Source organism: Crocodylus siamensis, chromosome 7 (genome assembly GCF_052110815.1).
Source record: "Crocodylus siamensis isolate JL-2025a chromosome 7, ASM5211081v1, whole genome shotgun sequence".
Lineage (NCBI taxonomy): Eukaryota > Metazoa > Chordata > Crocodylia > Crocodylidae > Crocodylus > Crocodylus siamensis.
Genome location: NC_143401.1, coordinates 95,933,766 through 95,955,567, shown reverse-complemented (window position 1 = coordinate 95,955,567; position 21,802 = coordinate 95,933,766). Strand labels below are relative to the sequence as shown.

Sequence of the window (21,802 nt, the reverse complement as noted above, 5' to 3'; positions counted from 1 at the left end):
GGGATGGCCTGATTTGCAAAGCTGAGCACCTGCATCTTTCACTGGAATGGTGGCCAATCAGCATTTCTGAAAACTGAAACTATAATATGGCTTCTTTTAAAAAACAACAATAGCAAGCCAGTCATTTTTCAAATGAGTTGTGGCCTGTCTCTGGGTTCAGATCTAAGAAAATATTATTTATTTAGATTTCCAAGTCACAACCATCCATATTAGGAAGTTACAGCAATTTTTACCAAGGGAACTAGTAAATGTACTTTTGTTGTTTTTGCAAGATAATGAATCATTTAGGTCCAATTTGCACAGCTACCATGGGAAAGCAAGCAGCATAAATAAAGCCTTATTGCTGGACAACTGTCATGCTTTACAGCCTTAAAAAGCCAAAAACAACCCCCCCACCCCAAAAAGCACCAAACAACCGAACTCACTGCTGTATAAAAAGAAAAAAGAAAGCACAACCCTGAGGCTCCCCTTCAATGAAATTAAGCAAATCATTAAAATTTATGCCAGCTGGATTTTTCTGGTTACCTATTATCAGTGGCCAGGATCATTTATGCATTATGGAATACCTGCAGCCTTCTCAACTAAACAGCTTTTGAAATTAATTTTCTAAGGTTTGCATGGGGATTTAGAAGTTAGAACTGGGTGGACTAAACCTTGTATACCACACTCTGATGCTCCTCAATCTGAATTCTGACTTGCACATATGCACAGGAAGGCACAGCACACACGTGCACACACTTTTGTTTCCAACACCCTCCCTCCAAGATCACCATCTTTTTCTTAACATGTTCTTTCATATTCTGAAATCTCCTTCAGTATTTAAGGGCCAGCTTCCCCCGTTTACTCAATTTCGTGTATGCCTGACTGTTGCAGAGCACTCCTTTAAAGAGTGGAAACTGCTAGGGAAAGAGCCCTAGCAGTGAGTGGGGAGCCCCAGCTGCTGGTTACCAGGGCAACCAGAGTGAGCTAGTGGCCCACACCTGCCAGCGGTCAGCTGACTGGAAGGGGCGGGGCCTGGCTCCCATATAAACCCCAGGGCTGAGGCCAGGACAGCAGTTCCCTGCCAGCAGCCACAAGGGAAGGAGCTCTCCCAGCGCAACTAAAGGGGAGAGGTCTGACTGCAGGTACAGCCTCTGATACTAGTAAGGGACGGAGCATCCCCGGTGCGGCTTGAATTACGTTATAGTCCAGGGGCTTGTGTTTTGTTTGCTGTTTAAGACTGGTGGCTTGGGTGAGGCTATTAGGGGATGGAGCAGGCCTCACAGGGGACCCATGGCAGCATGGGGACCCCAGCGCCAGAGAAGGCGCAGCATTTGTGGTGCGCCGACCCCAGCACCAGCAAAGGCGCAGAGCGAGACAGGGCTGCGGAGAACCTGAGGAGGACTAGGGGCCAAATTTATAACAAGGCCCAGACTGAACAATGTCAGTTCCATCTGCGAGGCTTGGGGCATAGTAAAAGGGTGGTTGGAGCCACCCATAGCCCATAAGGCTAGGGTGCCCCGAAACACCCATTGCAAAACAGGACCCAACAGGGGTCCAGTAGCCCACGGGGTCAGATTACAGTAAAACCATGTCCAAGGTGATGTAAAGGCAGCCTCCTCGTTATATATTTACTATCAAAGACGTGGTGGCGAGAATCGAGGGTTCCCACTGGGCCAACTTGGCACGGTAAGGGGGCCTTGGGAAGATCACGGCCATCCCACAGGACCCCGTCCCATGACACTGACATTCTGCCCCGCATCCTCCTACGTGCCTATCATCTTGTCCATGCCTTTAGCTTGTAATGCCTTTGGAATGCATTGCTTTGTTGAAACTACTTTCAGCACTGTAAAACATCATGTACAACAAAAGCACTATATGAGAATCAATACACTATTGTATAATACGTATATAGTTTAGTAATATAATATATAGTAATATATATATATTACATACACACTAATATAATATAGTACCCAGAATAATGGCGTAAGTCCATGATGCCAATAAGTGGGAAGAGTCATCTCTTGCGTGGCTTGAACCACAACTTTTAGGAACTTTTACGATGCTTGGGTTAGAGGAATACTATGTCTCAGCTTCTGATCTTTGTAGGAAAACAGATGCAAATTGTTCATCAGGACAAATTGGCAACAGCTGAATGCATCATTCACACTCTTAAGTGCAGCTTGCCAGCCCTTTAACATACCTGACAAGCAGGGTCAAGGTCCATTTTTCTTCGAAGGAATTTCTCCACGTGTCCAATTGTTGCCTCTCCTGAAACTCGCACAAACTTCTTTTCTAATGGCTGCAGAACAAGTAGCAAAACAACAATTTCAGAATATTGAACATTTTCAGCCAAGGTCCTTTCAGATATAGCCAAAGAAATTCTCTGTAATTTCTGTTCAAAGGTCCCACACAATGGCTAGAGAGAGCTAGATTAGATTCTCTTCTATTCTAGTCCCAAATCATTTTAGCATCACTTGGAATAAAAAGCACTATATATAAAAAGACTTCAAGGGTCCAATTTAACCTCCTTTAAAATCAGTGTCACAACCCCAGTAATTGCACAAGGAACAGAACAGTCCCATATTTTTCCTGCAGTTTGTGTAGTAACTAGGCAGCAAAGAGGTGCGACAGCAATTTAATTTCTGTGCTGTGGGAAATTATATCGTACAATATTTTAAAGTACCCTTTTTCAGCAAACATCAGAGGTACAAAAGGAAGTTTTATACAACTATGGTGTTTTCAGGAGCTAAGACTTTGTAGTGGGATATTAAGAATAAAGTCCTCTGGAATTTCCAGCTTTTTTCTGCATGTTTTGTAAGATACGTTTTGGTTTTGCTGCAATAAGAAAAGCATCAGCTGAATCAATAAACATGTTGCTGCAGAGAATATAAGTGTAAGACTGGTTTGGAGGATTTAGTGACCATTTGCAAGTACCTCCACAGTGAGGATTACAGCAATAGGATATTTACTGTGCTAGTTTTGCAGATTTTTTTAAATGTGATTTTTCTTCTATAGATCAAGTACGATAGCACTGCCTGATTTATGTGGATATGAAAAGAGAAGGCAAAACAGCTAAGCAGGCTGCTGCATTAAACATAGATTTCCTTTTGTCCCTATAAATTACATTTTACATTTAACTTATGAATAGTTATAATTTACTAGCCAAATTTTCAAATAGGAAGAGTAAGACAGTAAGTAAAGGTCAAAGGGGGAAAGTTTTTTTAAAATTAAGGAGGGAAGAAGAGGAAATGACAGCAGGTATGTGAATGGGGCGATTATTAAAGATGCAGTAAAGAAGCTGAAAGTGATGTAGAAAAACTGCCAGAAAAGGGATTCAAGGTGGTTGCAGAGGTCCTTGATCAATTTTACCACCTCTACACATGCTCAGTCCATGAATAATCCTACTGAAATCAATGGGACCATTTGTGGAGCAGAAGCCTAAACTTAAAATTGAGTCTCTGGTAAACGTTACTAGAGAAAAATCTTTTATCAATTAACTTGGAGGCCATGTCATTAAACAACCAAACAAAAACCCGCATCACAACTATCACCTTTAGGGTAAATGAACAAAAAAAAAAAAATCCCCCTCCCCCCACGCAAAAGAAAACCCAACCAAACAAAGCTTTATACCCGAAAGTATTCATATCTGAAAGCTTGGAAAGAAGAATTTTTCCAACTATGAGTTGGTCTGATTAAAAGATATCAAGTTTACCTGAAGAACCCAGTCTTCCAACCAGACAAAATCCCCCCCCCCCAAAGCAAACAAACAAACCCCAAGTCATTTAAAAAAAATCAAAGATTATTTCTTCCTGTCTGTGATTTGCTGTCTTTGCTTGAATAATAAAAACAGATTAACTGGTTTCTTTCTTGCTTCTACTCCATCTCACTTGCAGGTTCTCACACATTTGTACAAACACGACAGAAGATTATTTGTTTAAAAATACACTGGAATTAAAGAATGTTATAATAAGCTAATCTTTTATGCAACTGAAACATGTCAAAATTGACTAATTTTCCTCAATTTTTAATATATTAAGAAACACAAACCTCACTATTCCCAAAATGAAGTGCCATGACAGGTCATACAGTTCTCAAGTTGTAGGTCAACTCTAAAGCTAAGCCAGGTTAGATGCAACTAAGAACACATATTCCAAGATTATGCAAATAATGACAACACAGATTAGCAGACAGTCATAACAAAGAGCACATTTAGCTCTGATGGGTATTTCTTTGTACCCCAAGCCTACAAGTAGGTGGCTTCCTTTTTAGCCATTACGTGCATTGCAAGGCAGCATATGCATGGTTTAGAAACTTAATATTGGAGCAAGAGAAGATGCCTTATGGATGGCAGTTACTCTGCATGCATCTCCGCTTCAGGAAATGGTTTCCAATTCCATTTTAATGGCATTTTTTTTATTACCCTTTAAAATGTTTCTGTTGCAAGATGTAAACACAAATCTGACACAGACACATCTTTCAATGCTCAAGAAATTAATAAAATGACTGAAGTGCTTTCAGTTAAATTTGGTTTAAAAAGACTATTACTGTACTTGTGCAGTGAAACCAGGCACCTTTCTTTAAGCTCAATAATGAAGAGGATGAACAAAGATGTGTGTGTTTGGGGGGAGGATCAACTGGGGGTACAAAGAATCAATAAAATAAGGTCAAGGAGTTGAAAAAAGAAACAGTACCAGAGACAAAACCAAGGAAGTTAAAAGAAGGACACTAAAAAAAAAAAAGAAGGAATGGGCTGGAGATATTTTCAGGAAGGTGGCCTCCCTTCTACAGATTAATCTCCCCCTCAAAAGAAATTGTACTCTTAATTCAATTGTGACATCATTTAAGTGCTTTGGGAAAGGGACTGACTTGTTTCTAGGCCTGGGCTCTGCCAAGCAAAACATCCCCATTCTCACTTGGCAGCTAATAATACTAATGGTATTATTATTGCTGTTACTACTATCGATATCAAGTAGCTGCACCTGATTTATAACTACTCAGATTTGTGCTTGCAAACACACAGGACCAGGAATCATTCCAGATAAAAATAGACCCAAAGAAGAAAAGGATACAGAAACTGTAACAATTTAGATGCCTTAAATGTAAGTAGTCTAGTAAAATATAGTTCCCCATCTTTAAATATTAAAGCTGCAGATTTTATTGCAAATTGTGATGATAAGCTTTTTTTCCCATAAGTAGTTATCCTGTGCTGACCGTATCTTTTTATTCCCAATATTCTGCTGCAGTAAAAGTTGACATGAAGACAAGATTACATATTTTTAAGTTATAACTGCTACTTGGCTCTGACTATAACCTTTATTTTTTAAGGTTCTTCACCAAATACTGAAACACTCTCAGTACCTCTCCAATTACAGCTTTTCCAGTGGCAAAGGCAGTAAGCAATGTCCCATTTCATACTGTGAGTCCGTACCTATTCAGCACAGAAGCTGCAATTATATTTGACCCTATATACTGTGATTCGACTTAAGCTACAATACAGAGCTGGAGTTCTTTTTCAATTCAATAGGAAATGAATGTCCACTAGAGAGAACTTAAGGGAGAAGTGAATTAGCTGTCGGCTGGGGAAGTCCATTTAGCTGCCTAACAAATATACATAAATATGCTTTTATGCATTTCATTTTTTTCCTGGAGTTATTTGTTACAACTCAAATCTACACATTGTGGGTTGACAAACATGCATACAAACTTCTGTCACTACACTGCAGGGATTTTTTTAAACTGTGTTTCTGAGGACAGTTACCATCTTGTACAGAATGCCAAATAAAGACAGACAATAATGTCATGTCTCTCAGAGAAAAGCTGGAGCTCCAATCAACTCCAGACTAGCGAAGGGAAGTTTTAATATGGTTTCTGTTTCTCCCATACTAAAATGTTATTCACTTGTCTTTGCAATTCCACCCTGTGCCAGTGGCCAAGGATTAATTTGAAAGCATGTCAACCCTGTACTGCTGAAACTAAATTTTCAATCAAGGTGAACCCTTAGTGCAAAGGAATTCTTGTACTTTCCTGCATCAAACACATCCCCTATTTCTGGAAGGCTTCAAATGCAAAACAATTTTACCCTGATATATGGGTAAGTACCAGAGATCCAGGGCTTCCAGGGATTGGGGGCATGCACTGGGGCTGGAGGCTTGGGAGCTGGGGGTCACATGGTAAGGCTGGAGCCATGTGGCAGGGCCTGATCTTTCCACAGTGGGGCTCAATCCAGCCACTGCAGGGCTGGGGATTGGGGGGGGGGGGGTGTCACATGGTGGGTCCAACCTTGAGCATTGGCTCCAGAGGCTCTGTGCTGGGTCAGACCCAACACATAGCCCTGAAGCCAGCGTGTGGACCCAGACTCAACATAATGGGTCCAACCTGGTATGTGGCTCTAGAATCAGTGTCTGGGGTCTGGCCAAAGGACAACCCCACACACCAGCCAAATCTAGTGCATTACTAGGGAGGGTGGCTCCCATGGGTCTGAATATGTGGGTGGGGAGGGGAGGTGGGGGCAATTAATGATGCTAGAACTCTGCCCCCAACACCAACATCCAGACCCATGCGGGACACTCTTCCTTGCATATATAAACATGCATGCCAATTTTCTGCATCTGGTTTGAGGGAAAAGATGCAAGACATAGATGAGAAAAATAAGGTCAACTAGGGTCAAGTCATCCACATTTTCCAGGTAAATCATAAGGGGAAAAAAATTAAATCAAATTAAATTTAAAATTCAAATCCATACCTTGAAATTCCCTGTGCCTTCATTAGCTCTGAAAGACAAGAAAACAGTAAACATAATCAGTATCACTAAAACGCAAATTTATTAGCATGCTAAGGCTCCTACACTGATGAGCTACAACAACAATCCCTTTATGTGTTTTTATATTTAAGCCAGCCACTTCCCAGTGGAAACGCACACAAAAGACATGTTCCACAGACACTAAAGCAAAGGTGACCAACCTGCAGCCCATAGGCCATAAGCTGCATTGGCAGCATGTGTGTGGCACAGGACAGATCAGGGATGGGGCAAAGCAACTCAGTGGCAGGTAGGGCAAGAAGCAGAAAGCAGAGCAGCAGATGGGCAGGGAGCACAGGGTGGAAGCAGAAAGCAGAGCAGCAGACCAGGTAGGGGAAGGGGATCACAGTGGAACTTGAGGGGTGCGGGATTAATTTGTGGCACACCTGCCCAGTGAGGGCCAACCTCTTCACTGAAGCATCCAGATACAATATTAGTTTTTAACGACTGGCTTGGAACAAAGTACCTCATAATTAGGGGGGAAAAAAGGTTTCCAAAAGTTAAAGAAAGCAGTCCACATATCTATATTGCACTATCACTGGTATCCAAGACCACGAGAGATATTGCCTCAGAGAGCCCTCTTGATCATCACAGATCTCTGGGCCTAAATGCTGATCATACACAGTGTTTATATTGATCCAGGCTAGGAAAGATGAACAACGACAAATGCCTCCGAAGAAGACGACACAAGCACACAGAAGAAGACAGTGCCAAGTTCCCAGTTGTAGTAAATCAGAGTGACACGGGCTTCACCCGAGTTGCACAGATTTGGTACAGAGACCTTGCTGGCTCACTGGACGCACTGAGGTGACAAAAAGGGAGTAAAGAAGATCTCCAGCTCAAAGATCAACGTAAGGGCAGGGATATGCTGAATTTTGCCTTTTGAGAAACTTCAGAAAAAGGATGGCCTTAAAACAAACCTAGCCCTGTTCCTCAAGCCTTGCTATGTGTGTGGCACAACAGGAAGTGTGTGAAAGAAGTAATATGGCATCTCCTTTGTCTTGGAAAGGGTAGACTTGAGTACTGCCCTTTGAATGACTGTGGATTATAATTACTACTGACCATTCAGACAGACGGGGAAAAAAACCTCTTCACAATGCCTGCACACCAAGTCCCAGCTCAAAGTCCTGGATTGACACATGGAGGTATCATGGCCTCTAAAGTATGTACCCGTCGTGACACGGAGCTGAATAAAAACACTACAATCAGCAGCTGAAATGTATTTTAAAAGATTAATAGCCTCTTCCTAGATATGGGGATGGCAACATACTTGCAGGCTGGAATGCTAGTCTGCCAGAACGCCTCCGTCTACGTACGGTCTCTAAGCGGGTCTCAGAGTCTCACACAACCCATGTCCAATGTTTGAAAAAAAAAATATTGTCAGAATGCAAAAAAAAAAGATAGCAAAAAACATTTCCATTCCAGAAGTGGGGCTCTCTGATCAGCTTCCAGCTCAAGAAAATAGTAGCCGTTTCTGAGGACTGTGAGGATATACGAGAAGAGATTTTTAATCCAATAACTATCGCTGGTTAGTCCAATCTACCTGTTCTCCAGTTTACTGAGATTTCAGTCTTTTCCCTCATTCTCCTCATCTCCAAGACAAGTTACTTCTGATTTTAACTTCTAAAGAGGAAAGCAAAGCGATTCTTAAATATCTGCCTGAGGACAAAGGTTAAAAAAACAGAGTCTTTCTTGCACCCAAAAGCAGCACTTAGTCATTTCAACTTGAAGATTATTTTTATATTAAGTCTTCTCCTATTTATTTACTTCCTGCACTTCACTCGTACAGACACTAAAGCCAGGCTAGACAGATGCACAGTGTCTACTCAGCACCTGTGCAGAGCTGAATTGTTTGGGTAGCAAACACTGGAAGGGAAGCTGAAAGACCCAGACCAGTGGAAAAAACAAATTACATTTCATTGATGTAAACATAGCGTATTTCTGCAAATCTGAGATGACTGAATTTAAGATGCCTCCCCAATAAGTAGATTCTATTCATAAAAAAAGTTATAAATTTATGATTTTCCACATACTGAATCTACTTATTGAAGGGTTGTCTTAAATTAATTCCACGCCCTGCGCACGACCTGTCCACTGGCACCTGCCCCCTTTACCACCTGCTCCTCCTGTTGCCTGCCCATCTCAACACCTGGCCCCAGCCACTGTGGAGCCAGTGACCCAGCACCTGCCCCCCACCCATTTATCTTCTGGTTTGGGGGCAGGAGGGGGGACACAGAGGGAGCAGAAGTGGTGAGCAGTGGTTGCAGCTCTGACTCTGAACCCGGGCTGGAGTCAAAGTTGGAGCTGCACTAGCTGCCTGCACCCCTGTACTAGAACCCAAGATGAGGGGCTTTTACCCCTCTATGTTAAATGGGGGAAAAAATACTTTTCTTGGATTTGAATAAATATGGTGAGTCGCATACAAAACCTACATTCTGGGTGTAAACTGCCTCAGTGTCCCTTTTGATCTGAGAAAAGAAAAACGCACCTCCTGAGATCAAAGAGAAAAATGTCATGCCATAACCTTAAACAGGGGATAATATAATACATTTACTCTTCTACACTAAATCCAAATTATAACTGTTACCATTTAGTCTAGATAAATCTCAAGAAGCTTTCTATATAGTTACTAACCAGTAATGTTCCTTAAAAAAAAAAAAAGAGAGAAATGGTGGCACAGGTGTGTAGCCCTTAGAGGATACACTCTGGGTTCCTACATTATTACATTTTTTTTAGGTGTTGTAATTCCATTTTAATATACCATGAAAAATGCAGCACCTCTCTCAATGCAGCACCTAAAAGGATGAATGTACCTGAATTATACTCCGCTCTGTGCTAGCTGCCCCTGCCACCTACTGGTACAGCACGTAACATTATCTACCAATGCCAGGTCCCAGGGAGATTTGCCCACGGCAGTGGCTCTCGACCCTTTTAGACTAGAAGCACCCCTCAGAAAATGCCAGCTTTTAGTTTTCATGTGGTTTTACCATGGAAAAATAATAGAGCAACTGTTCTGCTGCAGACAAGTCAGAAAGACCAAAACAGGTCTGCATGTTTTTTAACTCAATAGAAACCTGTCTGAAATCTCTGGGTTTATCCTGTGACTCATGTTTGTACACTTAAGAATGCTAACAGTAGCCATGTCTACATGTGCATTTTAATGAATGTTAGCTTATTTTAATGAGCAGTAAAGCATCACAAAAAAGGTGCTTTTGTTAATGCGCATTAAAATAGGCAAATGCACCTTTTATTCGTATGGAAGGTGCCTGTACATGAGTGTAGAGACTGTAATTACATCACATCGGAGCAGACTTGTCTCCTGGAGTATGGTAATTACTGAGCTCCAGCAGCATCCCACGTCTCCTGTATCAGAGTCCCTGCACTTCAAAATGGCAGCGGGGTGACCAAGTTGGAGCTTGTCGAATGAGCTTTAGTTCAAGCGCCCCACTGTGATTTTGAAGCTCAGGGATGCACTTTACTTAGAGCAGGTCTGAGAGCCTCTCTAAAGTGCTGCCCCCCCTTACTCCCGAAGCATGTGGAAAAGTATCCGGAGGTACTAAATTTAATGCACATTAGCAAAAGGGCATTCATGAACGTGTAGATGTGCCCCCTGTGTGGCACCCCACAGCACCTCTGGAAGGATCTCAAAGCTTCCCAAAGTGGAATGACGTCCTGTTGAGAATCACTGGCCTAACTCAACAGAACCCTGCATTAACTGCATGGGTGAAGTTCACATTTTTTACTTCATTACTGCAGAAAAGCAACGAAAAAATTCAGTGATCAGTCACAGCCAGTCTTTCAAATTGTAGGGAATGCCAGAAACAAGGTTGCCTATGCCACGTAGTTTGCCCTCCTGAGGCATATGTATTCTGTTATAGTCCTTAATGACATGATTGCATAATCTCTCCCCAGGACCCCTGGTTTATTCATTCCACAGAAGGGAGAACTATCACTGAGCAGGTAATAATACATCATTTGTTTTTCCTCCCACTGTTCAATGTGTGGTCCCTAATCTAACTTATTTTGCTCTAAACACAGAGTTATTAGACTTCTCAAGGGCTTTTTTACTGCGTGCATCACTGTTTCACAACTGATTTGCTTTCACACACTCCTGTAAAGTGAGGGGGACACCATTATATTGGGATTACAGAGAGGAATTTGAGGCAGAGAGATAAATTAAGGTCTGATGTATCTATAAATTTTGAGTGCCTCATCTGAGGCAACTAGAATCTGATTTTCAGAATACTTGGTGTTATTGATTCAAGAACAGCTCCCATTGCCTGCAGTTGCATTTCTGAGTGCCCAATACTTCTTAAGTTAGTTGCCCAGAGAGGAGGGATACACAATGACTGCATAAGAAGAGTCTGGTTTAAGTGATCTGCCCAGTCTCATACAGGAACTCTGAGGCAGAGGCAGGGATAGCATCCTAATCCCCAGGGCAGTATTCAGCTGTCTGACTCGAGAGACCTTCCCTGCACCTTTCTGCAGTCCTCTGCCTTGTTTATTAAGCCACCTTACAGACAACTGTTTTTGCTGCATAACCACAATTCTCCTTTGGAGCAAGTTTGAACAGTGGAGTTAATAAGGGAGAGGCCTTGCAGAAAAAATATTGTGCAATCACGTAATTAACGATATCGTTATGCACAGGCACAATGGGGACAATTTAAGGTTGCATAGGTAGCCTTAATTTGGCAACTCTTAATTTCCAGTGCTTTAGCTTGCCATATGAACAATATTCATTTAATTTAATGCATGGAGATTTTCCTAGGTTTAAAAGAAAAATCTGAAAGAAGCAGACATTTTATATGGCACCATATTGACACCCACATCTCCTCAGCAAGGTTGGAACCTTTGCACTAACTACACAGATCTCTGCTACTTGCAGTAAAGGGGTACTTGACAGCAACAGGAGGTTATTATCCTCTCTGTGAATAAGCACTAAAGGGGCATGAAACAAATTTACAGTAGACTTGGCCGTTCAGGATGGAAGTGTACATTCTTTGAAACACAGGGCAGGAGAACCCATCTTAGATTTAAAAAATAGTGTCTGAAACACAAGCAAGCATTTCAGAATAACTATGATGAGATATTACAGTTATGCTGTGCTCTGCCAAAACTATAAAGGGATATTATAGTTATTTTTGAAATGCATACTCATGTTTCTTACATTTATGCAGAATACTTTTCATGTCTTTCACTTACCCAATGAACTCTAAAAGTAATGAGACATCAAGTTCTGGTGGGATTCGGAAAACTGATCCCAGGACTTTTCGTGGCCTTCCTCTGCTCACAGGGACTGGTTGTGGGATAGCTAAGGTAACAAAGCACCAAAAATACAAACAACTTGAATTAAAAAGTAAAAAATCCATATCAGCGTCAGTCAGGCATAAATGATCACATAGCTCACCTATAATTATGTCATTATTTCTGTCCCATAGCCTCCGTATTGCAAGCAATTATTACTTGCTCAGAGTCAACACGCCATCTCTCTGAATAAATCTTTAGAGACAACAATGGGACTGGAAGGCAATTTACACCAATCCTTTACCTTCTGGGGGCCTCTAAGGATTTTTAAGCTCTTAAAAAGGTACAGATAACAGCAAACATTTTCATCTTACAGATCTGGAATTACTTTTTATCCCAATTAATTTAATAAAACAAAAATTATGCATAGTACACATTTATTTCCTGATTATAAACAAAGCATGTATTTTGTGATTGGACATGAGGAGAAAACAACAACAATTTGGCTTGTAATTGGATCCAGAAAGGAATGAACTCTTTCTATGACCAGTCAATATGAAAGATTAGTGAGACAAGATTTTTCCCTTGCAGAAGTATCCTAACAAGTGGATATTTCCTAGATGTATTAGAGGGTCAGTCTGAAAGGAAGGGGGCTAAAAGCTAACCCTGGTGCAGCTGAGAGTTTGTGAGGTCTGCGATTACACTGAATTTTGACTTAGGAATTCTGCTGCTCCAAAAAGGGTTGAACTCTCTCTGTGATCTGGCCAGAAGCTAAGCCATAACCCACTGGGCTGAACATCCCACCGGAGGAAACTGAAGCAGACCTCTTGCAGTGCTGTGCTGTGCTCTGCCATACCGTACAGAGATGGCACTTTCACCACAACGACATATTATTGCTACCAATATAAACAATGCTGCACATTCTTGAATTAAGCAAGGCAGAAAGATATTTGTTGAATTTTGTGCTGTAAGACCCTGCCAGATTGTCCCTTACTCAAGCATAATACATGCATCTCTCTTACAGACATGACAACAAACAAGACTTGGCTCACAGCAAACTGATTAAATGAAAGTAGAACTGCACATCACTGGTTCATGCCTTGTAACAGCAAGCCATCACTCAGACTAGTGTTAGGATTTAATTACATTTCTGCTTGAACATTGTACTTGCTTCTCTAAAGTGATTATGAACTCACCTGGTTTAGGTACTTCTAGACCTCTTTCTTTGTAGAAGTCATGCATTTGCTTTTTCTCTCCTGAAAATAATGTAAAACAGGTTGGACTTTATCACATACAACTAATATAATATATATGGCTGTTTCTGACAACTAATTTCCAACAGATGGAAGAATTACATTGCATGAACAGAAGCTTATTATGTGTTTCTAGGACAGCACCTTCATTAGCATTTCATACGAGAGAAACAATATTCAACAACATACAACAATTTAGCATCAGACTGTATGCTAGTGAAGCCAATTAGGATTTGGAGACTTGTCACAAAATATTTTGTCTTCTTAAGCAGTGCTGCATACTATGCATTAGCTTAATCATACCTGGGAAGTTAATATAGCCTCAGTGGGTTTTAAGTTTCTATATTTAGTTAATATACATATGCAAAAGAAGCTAGCACATTACTGAATATCAGCCTGATATATACAGTTACCCAGGACATGTTCTAGTGTCCCAACTAATTTGAGAGAGAAACCCCAAATGCAACACTGCCAACTTATGACTTTTTCAAACACAACAGGATTTTGGTTGGGGTAAGAATCAGTCTCGTAGCATTGTTAGATGTTCCAGCCTTCTGGCAAGTTTTAGTTCTTCCTTGTAGAAACCTCCACTCATTGGTGCCTGTCCCCACTACTCATTCCTGGGGTAAGGAGCTACCACCAAATCTGACTGGTTCAGCTTTGCCACCTCTTTCCTCAGAAATCCAACACTATTTCCATAGCAGAAGGAGTCCCTAAGGTCAGGATATTTGGCTGCCTCTTCTGCTCCTCACACCAATGAGGACTGATCTTCCCTACCCTTTGCAATACCCAACCTGGGAAGGAGAGGTGGAAGATGAAGGACCCTGTTGCAGCTCCTTGTCTTTGTACCCCCAAACCTGAAAGGGGACTCTGCTGTAGCTGAGCCCTAGTCCATGACATGAAGGTAAAAAATTCCAGGAAAGGCAGAACTGACAGGGAGAGCAGTGCTTGGCAGATGGAAGAGCTGGAGGAGAGGAAGAACTAAGGAGCTGGGATGTGTCACACGCATGTACTCAGGATTATGACTGATTTGGAGTTTGGAGGCTGGAATGGATGGCTTAGAAGGACGTCTCCTTCCAAATACAAGTGGGGGTGAGGGAACCCACAGGATGAGCTAAAAATCACTTTTCAAAAGATTTTGGGAAGATAATATTAAATTAACTAATACACGTGCTACGGATGGGCACGAGGAATTAAAACAAGAAGGACCATTCCAGGTGATGGACCAAAGTGCACAAATTAAATCATTTTACTATTGATACAATCTTCAGGCCAATATCACAACAGTTGAGGTCTGATCCATTATTTTTTCATCTTTTGAGGCTGGGAATAGTGTAGGCAGCAACTGAAAATGTTTTCTTACTGCACTTTAAATGTTTAACGTATTGCTAAGGTTGCTCAACTATATTCCCAATCAGCATAATAATTATGCAGACAACACAAAAAAACAAAAACCAAACAAACCCATGCCTACGCAAGTGACTGTCAGGTCCAAATTTCAAGTGGAAGGTTTTAAAAAAAAAAAATTCTTCTAGCAGTATTAGTAAACCAATGAATAAAAAATACCCTACATGAAATTCAGACCCCTGCCCTGAGTCATTATACAAAATACTATATGATAAGAATCTAAAAACTGAATACAATTACTTAAATCTGGAATACAGGAGTTTTACAAATCTTCATGCAAGCTTACCTATAGAACCAGTATCGACTCAACCATAACAATTACAGAAAGAGGGTCATCTATATCATTTCAAAGACAAAACTCCTGCTGCAGACTGTTTGTAGAGAATTTTAGCAGCCTGAAGGACACCAATTTGCATGGCTAGTTCAGTAAGAGATATGGCCAAACCAACTCCAGCATTCGCTAAAAAAAATAAATTATTTTGACAGTCTGTAGTAGCCAAGTGTAGAAATATAGTGCTCTGGATTAAGCAGCTACCAACTTTTTTATTCCAGTCCTTTCAACATAATTATGTAATCAGAACACCAGGATAAAAATGAATTGAAAACAGGAGACTTACTTTCCTCCAAACTGACAACAAGTTTATACACTATGTCTTGTAACTGTCGGTCCAGCCTAACAAAAGAAAGGCAAAGAACGATCCTTAGTAACTTTTTGTATGAATGTCCCCTGCATAGTATTTAATAAATTGCAAAGCCTATTGTAATGAACACAAACTGCCTTATGTTAAGCACAAAGCTTCTTACATTAATCATGACATTTTTTGCAGGGCTGTCAAACAGATTGCTAAACTTGGTGCATACCAACAAGACAGAGGGCTCAACTCCACCTCTGCACGTAGCTCTTACTGATAGCACCTGAGGAAAACAAACCACACGAGCTGAAAAAGCACCTTCAGGAAAGCATGAAGTATACTTCAAAAGCTAATGTCAAATATCTTAGCTCAAAGCAGAATCTTTGACATATTTATGGGTTTTTCCCTTTAATCTGTTGATCAATATAGCTCATTTGGATATATCACCTGCAACAGCATGCTTCTGCATAAGAAGCAGAAAATGATTCTATAGTGAAACTCAGTCTAATTGTCATTGTTGAACATTAATTACAATACAGGTAAAGCATATGCAACATACCGATTTTTAAACTATTCTTTCAACTGCAGTGGTCAAGGATTATGCGTCTCAAACAGAAATCTAAAAAGATTATTGAATATTTAAAAAAAAAAATCTAACATCCCATCCCTTTAACAGCAGATGCATTAAAATAAAGGAAAACCCATGAAATGAGAAGACTACGTTACCTGATATTATAAAGAGGCTGTGTCTGATGTACAACAATGTTACATTTTGGACATCGGTTACTGTAGTAAAAATGTCTTACTATGCAGCTTTTACAAACTGTAAAGAAAAAGATTCAGAAGTTACAAGTGTTTTGTACTCTGCAACATGTTTACTGAAGATAATGCAGGAGGACAATTAGCTACAGTCAACGTCAACTGTCTGGAAACAAATTAAGCAAAATGAATTAAGTCAACTTAATTTTAATGTATAATTTCACTTTGTAGACATTAACATTAAAGTGAATTTAAACTCATAAATCAGTTTGGTGTGGGTTTTTAACCCTAATTCTTTCTCCCCTTTTCAAGGTATTGGGCAACTGGTCCTTGTGTTTCCACAGCCTCAATGGCTGGTACACGCTAGTGATGGACTACTGTTTTGGTCTCTTATGTTACAAATAGAGTGGTCTTCTCCTGCTGCCAGCCGTCTGTAACTAGTGACAGGAGTTGGCTTCTATTATCACATAAGATATTCCCACTTGCTCTACCAGCAAGTTTGTTTAAGGCAGTGATTCTCAACAAGAGTGCTGCGCCATCTGTGTAACAGTGCTGCAGTACCCAGCCCCTGTGCAAGGAGGTAAGCATGCCACTTGCTCTCCACCCCACCAGGTCCCACAGACAAGGGGTACCCACGGTTACTCCCGTCCCCTGATTCCTGTGCTCTGGGCAGTGTGCTCTGCCATGGGTGGGCAGACAGACAGACACATGGGCTCAAATCCAAGCTTTTCCACCTGCTTCATCTCCCAACTTCCTGCACTTTCCTGAGGCTGGGGGGAGAGGCCATGGGGACACATGGTTCTGGACTCCACCATGCAACTCGCTAGAAAAGCAACACAGCTGTGGCATCTTGCTAGAGCCAGAGTGGGGTTTCCTTCTCCCTCCCCTCATGGGGTCTGTGGCCCATCTGCCACTCTCTGCTGCCAGATGTCCCTGGGCTCTGTCTGTTCTGGCCCTGGGGCTGGAGTTCAGACAGAACTGCCCTGGGATCACTAAGGGCAGAAACTAGCCCACTGGTTTCTGGTCCCCAGCAATGACCTGGACCCATGCTGAGAGGAGACATGTGTGAGGCTGGGCAGAGCCAAGAGGAGCAACCCAAGGAGTGATTATTGTACTTACGTTACATGTTATATTATAACACAGGAATGCAATTAATTAAGAATGTTTATTATAATGTTTATACTATATTTATATGTTCTTGAAATAGGGTGGTACTACTTTCTGAAAACCTGGAGTAGAGCCTTGAGTCTAAAAAGGTTGAGAACTACTGGGTTAAGGAAAAGTTGTTTGAAACAATATAAAAAAAAAGCAAAATCTTCAACTATTCCAGCACATCTGCCTGAATAAACCAGTGCTTTCTAAATAGCAAGGCTACAGTAACCTTGAACACCAGGATACAATTTCCTAGTGATACAAAGTAAGAATGAGTGAGTGATCTAAGATTGCAATTTTGCTAGGAAGAAGCCAGGTAAAGTCAATGAAATATTTAGCCTCTCTCAGTCTGCTACAGTTATAAAAGATTCTTTTCAGCAAATCTGTTAATAGTAGCATCTGAGAAACCAAGATAAGAGATTATAATATTGCTCTGTCCATTTCACTTTAATCCTGGTTCAAAGCTAAGAAGTGGCATGTATTTAGCAAATACCAAATTAAGGTTTTATTCACTTATAAACTATAAAATCAACTTCATAATTAAGACCAGAAACTTAAGTATAGGGGGTTTTTTTAAACCATTTTTCATAGATTTCATAGACATTAGGGCTGGAAGGGACCTTGGGAGATCATCCCTGATTCTTTACAAGTAAAGTTAAAATATGTTGTTCAAATGCCTGCAGGAACACACTGTGAGACTGTCACGGTGTCCTGACAAATGTATTAAGTACTTTCCCAAACTACAAAGTATATGAAGATAATACAGCATATATCAAATTGGTGACAGTGCAGTCTCTCTGTGTCCAGGGTTCTCAGCACAAGGTCGAGAGATGGAATAGGGATACAGCAAAAAGTTCTCTTAGCCAGCCTTCCCAACGGATGTAAGAGGGTTTTACTAGCTTTCAGAGAGAACTGAATCCAATGGTCATCTGCTGGAGGAGTGGTTGTTATAACAAAAGGATTGTGAAAAGATTTAAAGAGATAACGAGAGAGTGAAAATTCAGACAGAATATAGGATGTACGCCAGGGATTTTTCCATGCACCTGGAAATACTTTTGTGTCCTGCCACAGGGAAAAGCATGCAGCGAACAAGCTAACTTTAAACAGGCAATTCCATATGTGAGGCATGGAAATATTACCTCATTCTGATAGGTGATCTCTCTAGCCTTGAAACTAAATTTGTGAAATCAGCAGTACTTACAGGTATGAAGGCACTCTGTAATGGTTGTAGCGTCTATAAAGTAACCTTTGCAGATGGAACACAAGATGTATGGATTCAACTCAGAAAGATTTATCATACGCTAGAAAATACAATTGAAACAGTTTCAGAATACAGGTTAAACTAAATGATTTACTCACTCTCATTTCTGAAGTCTAATACCCTTGATTTACATTATGGATGGAAAGTTTTGTGCCCACAAACAACACTTACTACTTATACTAAGTCTGCCCGAGTGACAATAGTTTTTCAAATAAGATCTTTCCAATATATCTCCATTTGTTTCTCTGCAAACACAGCAATTGAATTAATTTCAGAATAATTTCTGAAAAACAAGTACAGTATAAGCAAATCCTGCAGGCTACTGAATAGTAATAACATAGGGAGTACTTCACTGGTTGCAATGAAGTAGAGGTTGGCAGCAATAGAAATCGTTACTTTAGGAGCACTCAAACTGGACAGTGGTCCCTTGGTCCAGAAACTGAAAAAGTGCTCATCTCCTAGATGCACTAGTTTCTAGATGCGCTTAAATATGTGTCATATTAAAGGAAGAGCTGAAATTACACTGCTCTGGATTTTGATTATAAAGCATGTTTATAAACCAGCCATTTTTTGCAGTAGTTTGTTAGCATGGATAAGTATGTCTTTCCTTACAGGATTAGGACAGAAGGTAGGAAGGGGAATCACCTTGGAGATCAACTGGTTCAGGATAGTGTCCATCCTGAAATGCTGATTTTTCAAAAACCTATTTCTCATTTTATGGTGCGATGGTTTTTAAAAGCCAACTCCTTTGACATATGTCAAGTGTCTAGCGTGTTTGTTCTCTTGTCCCTTTGCCCACATCTAGCCACTGTTATCTCTAGCTCATTGCAATCTAGGACTCTACAGTCAATCTCCAGCTTTTTCTTCCCTCTCTTCTAGGAAGTTGGTCATCATTTTTCTGTGTTCTCATCTATTCCAGGTCTTTCTACCTCACTGACCCTGGCTTACCACCAGTATCTGTTCTCTCAGGGCCTATTCTGATGCTTTCAATATTTCTGTGAAAACTCGCACGTGCGCTGGGACTCCTTTCACAGTGCACAGAATCATAGACAATTTGGGTCGGAAAGGACCTCAGGAGGTCACATCTAGTCCAACCCCTGGCTCCAAGCAGGACCAGCCCCTGCTTGGAGCCCCCTGCCCCAAGCTGAACCCAGCACTCTTTCCTGCATATGCAGGGGGTCGGACTCGATGATCTGTTGAGGTCCCTTCCGACCCTAACATCTATGAAGCTATGAACTACATCATCCCAGCCAAGGCTTTGTTGACCCGGGTCTTAAAAACCTCCAAGGAAGGAGATTGCACCACCTCTCTGGGTAGTCTGTTCCAGTGCTTCACCACACCCCTTGTGAGAAAATTCTTCCTAACATCCAATTTCAACGTCCCTTGCTTCATTCATCACGCAGTTATCTTCTTCCCCTTTGCTTGGACCGTTTTCTCAATCGAACAGCACTTGTTGTCCGCGCCCACCGACTCCATTGCCAGTTCTAACCTCTGTCACTGTTGACAGTATCACTGTCCCCCTGATTGCGCCAAAATTGGGGTGTCATCTTTGACTTTGAGGTCTCATCTCCTTACTCCAAAACAAGCCATGTCCTTTTTTTCCCTTCCCGCATTAGTGACCTCCCTGTCACCGCACCTCTGCAGCCTCACCCGCCCCTAGTGTCCTGACGGATGCCTGCTCCCCAGCATGCCAGGTTGGGGGGTGCTGCCAGGTCCCCGGAGCCAGGCCGCACCGGGGTTGAGGGGGCTGGGCTCAGACTAACAGCCCTGCACTGCGGTGGCTCCTACCCGCGATGCTCGCTCAACTTGACCCCGCAGGGCATCGTGGGAGCAGAGGGACCTGCCCTGCTCAGTACAAGGCACTGCAAGGCATGCTGGGAGCAGATGGGCCACCTCTCTCCCCAGTGTAGGGTGCTGCAAGACATTCTGGGAGCAGAAGGACCACCTGTCACCCTCACCACATGTTGCAAGGCATTCTGGGAGTGGAAGCACCACTTGTCCCACTCAGCATCCCGTGCTGCAAGGCACTGTGGGAGCAGACGGGTCACCTGCCCTCCCCAGCACGAGGTGCTGCAAGGCATTCTGGGAGTGGAATGGCCACCTGTCACTCCCACTGTATGTTGCAAAACATTCTGGGAGTGGAGGCACCACCTGCCCCATGCTGCGTGAAGTGCTGCAGGGCATTCTGGGAGCAGATGGGCCACCTGCCCCCCCCCCACGGTATGTGGAGGGCCAATTGTCACCCCCTCAATGTGGTGTTGCAAGGCATTCTGGGAGCAAGGGGCCATGTGTCCCTCCCCAGTGTGGCATTGCATTGTGGGCCCCGTCACCTCGCGGTCCTCATCCGAGTCGAGCTCGTCGCCGCAGGCCCTGAAGCGGGCGCCGGGCCCGGTCGGCAGCTCCTCGTCCTCCAGCTCCTCCTCGTCCTCGTCCTCCTCGTCCCCGTCGACGCTGGACTCGGAGCGGCTCCGCTCGAAGGCGAAGGGCAGGGCGCGGGCCCCGGAGCAGCCCGGGGCGCCATCCACCTCCACGTCCTCGTCCTCGTCCCCGGGCGGGGCGGCGCCGCCGTGTCCCCCGGACAACCCCGACACCACGGAGCCCGCGTCCATCTCCATCTCCATGGCGGGGGCGGAGGAAGATGGGCCACACGCGGGACCCGTCGCCCTGTGCAGCGCGAAGCACGGCGGGAAGTGTAGTCCGCGCGCAGAGCGCCAGCGCATACACACCAAGCCCTCAGCATGCTGGGAACAGCGTGCTTTCTTTTAAAGCAGCCTCGTGTGCGCATGCGCGAGGCTACTCAAGGTCTCTTGGGAGGTGTAGTTTTTCCCCTGGTTGAGAATGAAGTCAAATTAAAAGCTGGTTAAGTTTTTCAAGTCCGGTAAAACCGACGGAGCCACAAAACCTTCCTTTCCAGAGAACCTTTAGCTGCCTTTCAGTTCAAGAAGTTTTTCCCTTAGGGCAGTCCCTGAGTTGCCCCCACATCTGTTATTAGAGATCAGTTTTAAGGATGAAGATTTGAGACAGAGGAAAACGATAGTTTCTTGGGAGTCAGATACAGATGGAGTCGTCTCAACTAATGCAACAGCACATATGGCTTGACAGTGAAAAGGAAGAGTGACTGGGTAATGCCATGAGAAGTGTGGTATTTTTTCCCCTTCATTTACCAGTATTTAGGGTTGCCAACCCTCCCAGCTCGGCAATGAGGCTACTGAAAGAGGCATCCATCTCCCAGTGACTATTGAAAGCAGTCTGGGAGATGTACATGTCATTAGCGATTTAACTAATGTTCCCTCATGTTGCGGGGTGGGTGGGA

At 42.5% G+C, this 21,802-nt stretch overlaps 1 protein-coding gene across 2 annotated transcripts in view; it reads right to left on the bottom strand.

Annotated features, from left to right (window-relative positions):
* The window catches only part of PCGF6 (polycomb group ring finger 6), a 62,537-nt gene extending 41,320 nt beyond the window's left edge, over window positions 1-21,217 (bottom strand). Inside the window, exons 1-8 of one of the 2 annotated variants that reach the window (XM_090057628.1) lie at window positions 20,820-21,217; window positions 18,430-18,529; window positions 16,044-16,140; window positions 15,303-15,358; window positions 13,222-13,281; window positions 11,984-12,092; window positions 6,728-6,755; window positions 2,186-2,284 (exon numbers count right to left, since the gene is read on the bottom strand). In XM_090057628.1, coding sequence (XP_089913754.1) covers window positions 2,186-2,284; window positions 6,728-6,755; window positions 11,984-12,092; window positions 13,222-13,281; window positions 15,303-15,358; window positions 16,044-16,140; window positions 18,430-18,529; window positions 20,820-21,209 — 939 coding nt within the window. In that variant the 5' untranslated portion in view covers window positions 21,210-21,217. The remainder of the gene's footprint in view (window positions 1-2,185; window positions 2,285-6,727; window positions 6,756-11,983; window positions 12,093-13,221; window positions 13,282-15,302; window positions 15,359-16,043; window positions 16,141-18,429; window positions 18,530-20,819) is intronic. The other variant, XM_090057629.1, reaches the window with a different exon arrangement.
* Between the last annotated feature and the right edge of the window lie 585 nt (window positions 21,218-21,802).